This window comes from Aotus nancymaae, unplaced genomic scaffold (assembly GCF_030222135.1).
Source record: "Aotus nancymaae isolate 86718 unplaced genomic scaffold, 86718_ANA_hifiasm-v0.15.2.pri h1tg000002l, whole genome shotgun sequence".
In the NCBI taxonomy this organism is placed as follows: domain Eukaryota; kingdom Metazoa; phylum Chordata; class Mammalia; order Primates; family Aotidae; genus Aotus; species Aotus nancymaae.
The window spans coordinates 49,672,052-49,682,782 of NW_026988413.1; the positions used below are offsets into that span (position 1 = coordinate 49,672,052).

The 10,731-nt window shown below is 40.5% G+C and overlaps 1 protein-coding gene across 1 annotated transcript; it reads right to left on the minus strand.

Moving 5' to 3' along the window:
* Nucleotides 1-6,189: 6,189 nt before the first annotated feature.
* Nucleotides 6,190-10,697, minus strand: DNAJB9 (DnaJ heat shock protein family (Hsp40) member B9). Its single transcript, XM_012455718.2, has 3 exons — nucleotides 10,479-10,697; nucleotides 8,649-8,875; nucleotides 6,190-7,693 (listed from the first exon to the last, which is right to left on the minus strand). Exons 2-3 carry the CDS (start codon nucleotides 8,863-8,865, stop codon nucleotides 7,242-7,244), a joined length of 669 nt encoding a protein of 222 aa, XP_012311141.1. The 5' UTR covers nucleotides 8,866-8,875; nucleotides 10,479-10,697; the 3' UTR covers nucleotides 6,190-7,241.
* Between the last annotated feature and the right edge of the window lie 34 nt (nucleotides 10,698-10,731).

Here is a 10,731-nt window from a genome sequence, read left to right on the forward strand (position 1 = left end):
GGAACACAGTGGCACCCAGAGCTTGGAGACACCAGGAATTACAGAGCCCCAAAGAGGGTGTCACAGCCCTGGCTTGGGACCCCCTAGGTTTGGGCTCCCTGAAGGGTGCAGCTCTTCTCTCTTTGTCACCCACAACATGGCAGGGGAGGACTGGTGGGGGCGTGCTTCATCCCTGTTTGTGTTACAACTCTTTCAGTCCCGCCATTCGGCAGATCTGGAGTTCTTGTCCCATATCAAGAGGAGAGGAGCTTCGTTGAGCAACAGAATGGCTCTCAGGAAACCCAAAGTGGGTAGCTCTTTCCCACAAGCAGGTAGTCCCTACAATTTAAGGAGACTTGAAGTATGTAGCTCCTTCCTGCAACTGGTAGTCCCCAATCTGTGTAAGTCTGACTGAATCTGGGGTTTTTATGGGCTCAGAAGGGAGGAAGTATGCGCTGATCCATGGGTGGCCATGGGTGGGTCTGGAAAAAGCACCATAAGTTCTCACCCCAGGAGGCAGAGCACACCTGCAATTGGCAGTCCAGCCCCTAGGCTTCAGGCTGTTCCTGGCTTGAAGGCGGGGTTTCACCAGGGACCCACCTCTTCCTGCCAGGAACCTGTCTGCATCTTGTCATCATGAACACATTGGCCACAGCACCCCAGCTGTCCACGCTGAGGAGCACCTACAGGCCCATGCCAAGCCACCCTCAGCCCTACCTCAGCCTCCTTCCCATGCACCTTGGCACCGAAAGTCCAGAGGGGGCTGATGTGTCAGTGCCACCTCAAGTGCTGATCATTCCTGGCCAAGTTGTGACAGCACTTGGGCTGAGCCTCAACTTTGATCCAAAATTGGAAGCAGGGAGTCCAGAGAGTGGGAGCCAGCACTTCCAAGCCTGTGGGGGCAGGGGGGCTGCCCAGGCACCCTATAGGCGCAGGGTAGCTGCAGCCATGCCTTGGAGCACAGGGCTCCCACCTGTTCCCAGCCCTCACAGGCTCCTTGGAGCACGCAGCCCAGCTGCACCTCCCCCATTGCAGCTGGTGTCCCTGAAGCAGCTGTTCCAGATGGGCCATTGCTGCCACCAAAAGGATTAGACTATCTTGGTTTATTTTGTGTAGCTATAAATACTTGAGGCTGGGTAATAAGAAAGCAAGTTTATGGCTGGGCGTGGTAGCTCACGCCTATAATCCCAGCACTTTCAGAGTCCAAGGCAGGCAGATCACGAGGTCAGATCGAGACCAGACTGACCAACATAATGAAACCCTGTCTCTACTAAAGAAACAAAAAATTAGCTGGACGTGGTGGCACGCGCCTGCAATCCCAGCTACTTGGGAGGCTGAAGCAGAATCGCTTGAACCTGGGAGACAGAGGTTGCAGTGAGTCGTTGCACTCCAGCCTGGGTGAGAGGGCAAGACCCTGTTTCAAAAAAAAAAAAAAAGAAGAGGTTTCTTTGGCTTACACTTCTGCAGGCTGTACAATCACGGCTCCAGCACCTGTTTCTGGTGAGGGCCTCAGACTGCTTCCACTCATGGTGGAAGGCAAAGGGGAACCAACATACATGGAGATCACATGATGAGAGAGAAACCAAGGAAGAGAAAGCAGGAAGTTGTCGGGCTCTTTTTAACAACCATCTCTTGTGGGAACTAATAAAGTAAGAACTCACTTACTCTTGAGAAAAGGCATTTAACTATTTATGAGGGATCTACCCCTACGACCCTAACACCTCTCATTGGGTCCCACTTCCAACACTGGCGATCAAATTTCAACATGAGGTTTGGAGTGGACAAAAATCCAAACCATAGATTGTAAGAATGATTTCCCATTTATCTTGATAGTCACAGTTTGATTCATCTGACTGCAGATACTGTCTTGTAAAAATATAATAACAACAAAAATCACTAGCTTTTATTTTTTTCAGGAGAATAATAAAGGAGTTTTCGTTTACATAAATTATCCTCTCATAATTTGCTTGATGATGGCTATTGTAGGTGTAAAATAGTCCTGAGGAAACAGTATTATTCAAGTAGCTACAACAGTGATCAAAAAAAGAAAAGCTTGTTGATGAAATGTAGGCTCGATTAAAGCCCGTCATAATGTGCTCTGATAGGATAATCTTTTTTAATCATAGTAAATTCAAATACTTTTTTTACAATGGGACACAAGTACCAACATAATATATGCTATCATCCTTGCTTTAGTATGTGTTCATGCACACGTTCCAAAGGTTTATTATGATATTTTATTCACTTTTATTTAGGCCAATGTTTACCAAGCTTTTACTGTGGCACAGTTAGATATGGTTAAGGGTATTTAGTAAAAACATTTCCATAGCCCAATCAATTGAGCAAACAATACTTGGTATCTCTACCAAAGATTCACAACATAGATTAGTATGTTGAGAATTCTGAGCAGCTCACTGTCTCAATTCTGTTCAGACTCATATAACAAGATGCCATAGACTGTGTGGCTTATAAAAAACAGAAGTTTATTTCTCACAGTTCTAGAGGCTGAGAAGTCTAAGATGAAGGCATCAGCAGATTGACTGTCTGGTGACCCCTCTTCCTCATAGATCTTCTCTGACCTCACATGGTAGAAAAAAATGAAGGATCTCCCTTGGGCCCTTTTTATAATGGCACTGAGAGCTCTGCTCCCTGACCTAATCACTCAAAGGCCCTATCTCCTAATACTATATGAATCTGGGGAGACATAAACATTCAGACCCTAGCACTCACCTAAAAAAGAAACGTATTTAACAAGGTTTGAATCCCAACCCAGATTTCACAAATCTAAACATGATTTTTTTTCATAGCATACTTATTTACTCCTGTAGAACATCATTCTGAAGAATAAGCTGTTGCTACATGGATTGAATCACAGCTGACACTCTAGTAAAAAGTCCATGATAAAAATTCCATCCAGAAATGTTTTCTTTTTCAAATCATTTAAGAGTACTTAATCTTCCTGCCATTCTGTTTTAAACCTGTTCCCATCAGGCACATCCATACAACTTGATAGAAATTTGCATCCAGGTCATTTCTTGTATCTATATTACTAAAAACAACAAGTTAGTTCTCAGTCATCATCTTACGGCACTTAGTGGCAGTATTTTACAAGGTTGATTGCTTTTTCTTTTTTCTTTTTTTTTGAGACAGTCTTGCTCTGTCATCCAGGCTGGAGTGCAATGGCAAAATCTCAGCTCACCACAATCTCCGCCTCCTAGATTCAGGCGATTCTCCCGCCTCAGCCTCCCAAGTAGCTGGAATTACAGATGCCCACCACCACACCTGGCTAATTTTCGTATTTTTAATAGAGGCGGGGTTTCATATGTTGGTCAGGCTGGTCTCAAACTCCTGACCTCAAGCAATCCAACCACCTCAGCCTCGCAAAGGGCTAGGATTACAGGTGTGAGCCCATGCCTAGCCACTTTCTACTTCTTGATATATTTACTTCACTTTCTTCCAAGACACAAAACTCATTACTCACTGGCTGCTGCTTCTCAGATGCCTTTGTAGGCTCCTCATTTTCTTTTTGCATTTTTAGAGTATCTGGGGACTCAGTTCTTCAATTGCTTATATATATATATTCATTCCTTCAGTGATTTCATCTACTCTCAAAGTTTAAAATATCACTTATTTTGACAATTCCAAAATGTACATTTCCAGCTTCACTGTCTCTCCCAACCTTCAGACATATCTCCACCCATTTACTGACCATCTCAAATTTGGTATATCCATGTCCAACTTCTGATTTTTCCTCCTAAATGTCTTCCTTCTGCAGCCTCTCTGATCTTAGTTAAAGGCAACTCTGTATTTCCAGTTACTCAGAACATGAATCTTAGAATAATAGTTTTCTCCTCGATCTTTCACACCTACATCTAATCCATAAGCAAATTCTGGTAGCTCTACTTTCAGAATACATCTGGAATCCAACCACTTCCCACCACTTCCACTGCTGCCACCCTCATGCAATGCACAAGCTGCAACAATTTCTCATCCTCCCATACTGAAATAGCCTCCAAACTGGTCTATTCTACCATTGCCCCTCTATGTCTATTCTGAACAAAGCAGGTAGAGTGATCCTTTTAAAATGATTTAAAGGTTAAGTCATTTATCTGCTCCAAGCTCAGCCATCATATCACATTCCAAAGTCAAATGCTTTACAAAGGTTGGCAAGGCCCTAGGTGATCTGTAAGGCTGCTTTCCGCCCCTCTTAACTTTATGAACTCATCTCTGACTACTCTGGTTTGCTCACTGGCCTCCAGTTATGCTTGCTTCTTTACCATTCCTACAACTTCCCACATATGCTTCCACCTTCTGTATACATGATTCAAGTCTCTGCTCAAATTTACCTTCTCAATGAGGCCAACGCTGACAATCCTGACGAAAATTGCAACACATACTCAACCTGCCTGCCCTCCCAATTTTCCTCTCCTGTGCTACATTTTCTTTTCCCATACTTTATCAGTTTATAATTTATTCATGTGGTTATTGCTTGTCTTTTCCCACAAGAATGTAATCACCCTGTCATTCTGCTCACCACTTACAGTGTATTATAACAAGTAACAATAAAGAGACCTGTACAAGAAACTATTTAGGTTGCGCCACATTAGGGCAACCGCTGGAGAGAAGTTTGCAAGGGAGTTGCATAACAAAGTTGAGATATGAATTTCATAGGACCAAGTAGGCCTGCATGGTAGAGAACATACGTACTACACATCTGCTGTTACCTCCCATTGACTTTGGTTGTTAGATGTAAATGTAATTAAATGTGAGTTCACATTACTTCATCCATTCTGATATCATCATTAGAGAAAGAAAATCCTGAAGCAGATTAAGACAAGAACTGTCCTTATTTGTTGATGCAATATTCTATTAAACAATCTGATACTAGAATCTTAAATTCTTTCAATCTCTTAAATTATATTGCCAGGGCTAATTGTCAGGGCTTCCTTTCCCAGCTCTTAGTTTTCCTTAAACGTCTGACATTCCTTAGATATCAGTATGTGTTTTTGAAGGATTAGATCAAATTGCACGGATGGCTGAGAAAAGCAGTTTCTTCAGCAGTTACATGTCTGCATTAGATCTCCTTTTTGAATAGGAATGATGGTTCTCAGTAAATTGTCAGGCAGTGGCCGATCATGGCTCACTGCAGCCTCAAACTCTTGAGCTCACAGGATCTTCCCACCTCAGCTTCCAGAGTAGCTGGGACTATAGGTGCAGGCCATCATACCCGGCTAAATTGTCAGGGGTTTTTAACCAGCAGGCACCCACAGTTGAGTATGCAGAGAAGTTGTTTCTCACCATGCTAACGTAAGAAGGCTTTACTCTGGGAGTGCTGCCATTTCTCACCAGCACCCTCTTGACCTTCAAGTGAAAAGTCACTTCACCTCTACTCTGCCTTCACCTTACGCCCTAGTACCCTCAACTTGGAAGTCTTCCCCGAAATAACCCCTTTCCTTCAAGACTTGTTCTTAGTCCCTTACCTGAGGAAAGAGTTACTTTTGTTAACTGCTTACCTGGAGGGAGTACCGAAGAGCAGAGCTTTCCAATGCAGTTGTTCAATAAATTAATATGAATGAATTCTGGCTGGTTTCTCACTACTCTCGCCCAAATCCAATCCTTAAAGCTTCTCCAGGACACCCTGTTTGTGGTTGTTCTGATTTCTCTCCCAATCCACACTCTTCTGCTTTATATATTACTGGAATGTCTCAAAACTTCTGATTTTTTTTTAATAGGCTACAGATAATCCTCAGCCCAAAATTCAAGAGATAGCTAATTTTATTATTATTAAACAAAACTAGTAGATATAACTTTCAAGAAATAAATTACATAAATAGAATAAATTCACTTTCTTAACAGTTTCAAATTAAAGATGATTAAGAAATACAGCTTTATGTAAAGTTTCTGCTTCTTCCCAACCAGGCCCAAAGAGGAAAGAACTGGAGCAGGAACACTTGGCTCCTAGCAAGCAAATACAACATAATTGTAATTAGATCTTCAAGCTATCAAAATTTGTGAGAGAAGGATGGTAGGAATGCAGTAGAAACTACCAGTGACAATCAAACAAAATCCTATCAATCAGGGTTTTCAGGCTAGTCAAAAGTAACTTCGTGGAAACAGCCTGTGATCAGCATATGTCTCATAGCTTGTATGCCCTCTACACCTCCAGAGTTGCATAATAAACTTTTAACAATAAAACAACAACAAAGAATATCAGGTTGTAAATATTTGTATTTCTCTCACATACAATGTTGTATGAGATATTTATTTTAATATGTATCCATAGGATTAATACTCATATGGAGTATAATGTGGAAAAGTGCAGAGCTAAAGAAATAAGTCTATCAGAAAATCAAAAGCACACATTTCTTAGTATTTAAAAATATTGCACATAATAAGGTTGCACAGAAATTACTGGCTGGTTTTACAAACAGAATGAGGTATTAGTCAAACTCTAGATAAAGATGAGTAGAGAGAAGAGACACTACACACACAAATAAATCCGTATTAAGACCTAGAGTGCCAATAACTAAGAAAGAAACGTGAAAAGATATGTTAAGTAGCTATGATTTCAACACTACAAAATCATTTTTAGCCTGGGACCAAACACATGACAATCTCTTGGCAATATTTTGTAAGTTTTCAACTTTTTTCCAGTCTAAATGACTATGGGTGATAAAACCATTTCCTTTATCCCAGTTCTACTGTAGAAAGGCACAGTGCTGTGGTAAATATCAAACCATCTCTTTCCCAACCTTTCAGTAGCAATTAACCAAGATACTGTTCTCCTTTGCTGAATGACTCAATTATACAGTTTCACGTACATTTTGCAACCCAAGTCACAGATGTTAAAGAACATGCAATTTTGAATTAGTAAAGGTTTCACTGCAAAAATCATTAGGTTCACACAACTTAAATCTACAATAACTTTTAAAGTTTAATCAGGTAAACTCAATCTTTTCTTGGTAACAAAACTGGTGACATTAATGAGCCCAAGGGCAGGTAGAGAAAAAGGACTAGGCAAAAATTACATGTTTTTTAAAGAAACTTTCCTAATCAGGGAAATTAGCATTTGTCTACTAAGTGAATGTTGCTGAATTTGTCAAAAAAAAAAAAAAAATCCTTAAATATATTTAATAGCTATATCAAATTGTTTAAAGTGAAATCATGCACTTGTCAAAACAGTTCACAGAAAATCGTTTAGCATCAAAGATAATGAGGACTAGTCAACTAGTTGGATTTAGTGAGAACAGAAAAAGAACAAACTACTGTCCTGAACAGTCAGTGTATGTAGTAACCATATTTCCTCTTCGTTGAGTGACAGTCCTGCAGTGCTTGCTAGATCCATGAAATCTATTTTCAGTCTGTACTGTATGCCTATTGGTAGAGTCAAAACCACTAAACGAAAACATTTTCTCCATATCTTCAAACATGTCATCAAATAATCCACCTCCAAAAGAAAACTCTTGGAAATGATGCCTTTGTCTACTGGAACCATCCTGGCGTGTCTGGAAATGATTTTCAAAATGCTTCTTGGATTGAGGGTTTTTATTTTGACCAAAAAAGCTAAAGTCTTTAAATAAGTCATCAAAATTGAAGTTAAATGACTGCTCAAAAGAACTTCCACTACCTCTTTGTCCTTTACCATTAGTAAAAGCACTGTGTCCAAGCGTATCATACTCTTTTCGTCGATTAGCATCTGAGAGAGTTTCGTATGCTGAAAGAGATAAAAATATTTTTAGTTCCTGAAGGTACAATATTCAAAATTACATATATTCAAATCTCTTCAAGTAAGTGAACTGAACACTATTGTTTTAGGGAAGAATTTCACATCAGAAATAAAAGCAAAACATTATAAACATAAGCATCGAGTTAAAGTTATAAAACAGGGCAGAAACAGTCTTATTAACTGCTGTTTTATCAGCAGTTGGTACAATGCCATCTATAATAAATAATAAACAGTCATTAAATGAATGCTACCATTACTACAAATAAACATGTGGGCAACAATTATACGGTTCTTTAATCTTCATATTATTGGTGTGAAATAATTACTTGTATTAAAATAATTAAAGTCAACTATAACCAATTAATAGGAATTAAGATTTTTCACCTCCTTTCTAGTTAAAGTAAATGTTTAATTCTAACTCCCTACTCAGTTACCTCCACCCAACAATAATTACTGAATGCTCAGGAGGTGCAATTTGTTTTAGAACTAGTCTGAAGTCAAAATTTGTTTCAGTGTTTTCTTTAAAGACAAATATGGCTTTAAACAAATCAAGCGAAGAACAAAGCACTTTAGAGTCTAGCTTAATTTTTAAGTATTCAATGTATAAAATTAAATACTTAAACTGTTTCATAAGTTAGTTGATAAGACTTTTGGGTTTCTAAAATCCCTTTTGCCATAGAAACAACAGTGATTTTATAAATAATATAGAATACATTTTCATTATGTTTAGCTCTATATACCAATAAAATTATCTATTATTTTTTCATGTATTTATTCAGGATCAAAGCATCTGTGATAAGAAAATAATCTGACAATCATGTAATATTTATACATAAATCACACTCTACCACCTCCACAAAACCTTCAAATACAAACACTTCTTAGCTATCATTCTCCTTACTAGTTAATACTCCTGAGACTTCAGAGATTGTCCTTTGCTTACCTTCTGCAATCTCTCTGAATTTTGCTTCAGCATCAGGACTCTTATTTTTGTCAGGGTGGTACTTCATGGCTAACTTGTGAAAGGCCTTCTTGATTTGGCGCTCTGATGCCGATTTTGGCACACCTAAGACATCATAGTAGCTTTTTGAGGCCAGAATTAGTTCTGTTATCATTAAAATGCAGATTGCAAAAATGAAAACTGACTGGGGAGTAGCCATTTCTAATATCCTAAAACAGAAAAGAAAAAAAAATGTTATGGATGGGGCTAATCTCAAAAATTTTTTCTTTTAAAAGAAATCCAACATAAGGTAAACCTAATGCAGTATCAAAATGTTAAGCATGCAATATCTTGTACCTGGTCACGTGTTATTTCACTTATAGATTTTTTAACTCCCAAATTGGCTTAACCTTATTGAGAACAAAAAGAATTACTGGGTTTGTCTGTCCACTAATACTCTGGCCATACACAGAGGAGATAGAAAATTTAAAATAACTGATTTTTAACCAGTTCATATGGAAGATTCATCATATCAAGCATTGTAAGAAAGAAAGAAAAAAAGAAAACCAATTAATATAAGATCTCAACCTTCCTTTCAAGAATTCATATCCTGAGTGTAATAATGTGTTTAACCTCAGAGAAAAAAAAAAATTTAAAAAAAGGTGGAGCATCAAGGTAAATAGTCGAGTATATCTAAATTAGCACTAATCTCTCTCTAAAAATTCAGCTTTCATGTCAGCAGGTGAGCCAAGGACTGCAAATAGAGTTAGTAACACAATACTAATACTGACAATACAACAGAATATTGTCTTTTTCCCAAATGTTAACATCCCAAATGTTTAACCAGGAAGCACGGCCAAATATTGTTTAAAACTCATGATGAACAGAATTTGAGATTTCTGCTAAAGCTGCCAGAAAAATGAACTTTGATAGTCTGCACCGTGGTTAAGGCAGATTCTTACTTTCAAATTTCTCAGTAGTTAAAATATTTCCCTTACCTATAAACCATTCAAGAAATGTTAACTTGGAATTCTTGACATGTATTTAATGACTTAAGATTCAAAACCAAGGGATCCTGTTTTTTGAATACAGAACCACCAGAGTCCTTAGTAACCTATGATGCCATAACAAAGCTGACGAAAAACACTACGGTTTGTGGAAATTGCCTGCCTTCCTCTCCAGCGGCCTTTCCTGAGAGTAATTAGCAGGCAGGTGGATTGCTTATTTCCAGAGTTACTCGTAGTCACGGGTACCAAGGATCAAGAACCACCTCTTGGTTTAAATAACACAGTGTGTGTCCTATGGACGCTGCGTCGACTGCAGGTTGCTCCCTAATCAAAGGGCGGATCTAAAACTGACAGGGAGGCGCCTCACTGGTTCAGTAGACGTTATTCCAAGGTCTCAGGGTGGACATCTGATGGTTTTTTTAAGCAGTCTAGCTTTTGTACTGTACCAACTTCTCATCCCCAAGACGGCCCCGCCAGCCTACAGCCTGTGCCTTATTCCCCAGCCTCGGTGGCCAGCTAGGCTGGACCGTCCAACCTTCACCTAAAAGCTTCTAGCACCCTCCCTGCCCGCCCAGGCCCCGCCATAGAGGCTGCCCGCGGCCAGGGCTCCAGTCCGGCGCCCGTGAAAGCCAGCGGCACAACTCAAAACACGATTCTGTGATGCGACTCTCTCCGTTCTTCCATTCTCCCGGCCAAAAAACATGCAGCCCGTGTGACCCTGCGGCGACCGTGGCGGACGCCGAGGCCAGGTCAGCTCACAAAGACAGGCCTGGGCTCGGGGGACGCTCCGAACTCCTCTCCCCACGACCCCGGCCTGGTCCCTCACCTGCACCCTCAGGCTCCTGCTGCTCCTTCACAGAGCTGAGGCGTTGGCGACCCTGACGATTGGCTCGGGTAGGCTGGTTAGAGCCCCGATCTCGGTCGTACACCAACCTAGCGCTCCTCCTTCGCCGGCGGCGCCCAGTCTCCTCTCAGCCAGCTCCTCACTGGCCGGAGGCGGCGGCTGGCGCCACCATGTCAGAAGACCAACACGAAACGCTTCCCCATTGGCTTACGCCAGCCCACGTGACCCCGGCGCT

What these genes read in the sequence shown, in the direction of transcription:
- DNAJB9 (XM_012455718.2), bottom strand. Translation starts at nt 8,865, where the DNA reads ATGGCTACTCCCCAGTCAGTTTTCATTTTTGCAATCTGCATTTTAATG. An exon ending in ATTCAGAGAGATTGCAGAAG is followed by an intron (nt 7,694 to 8,648) that starts GTAAGCAAAGGA and finishes TATCTCTTTCAG; the next exon opens with CATACGAAACTCTCTCAGAT.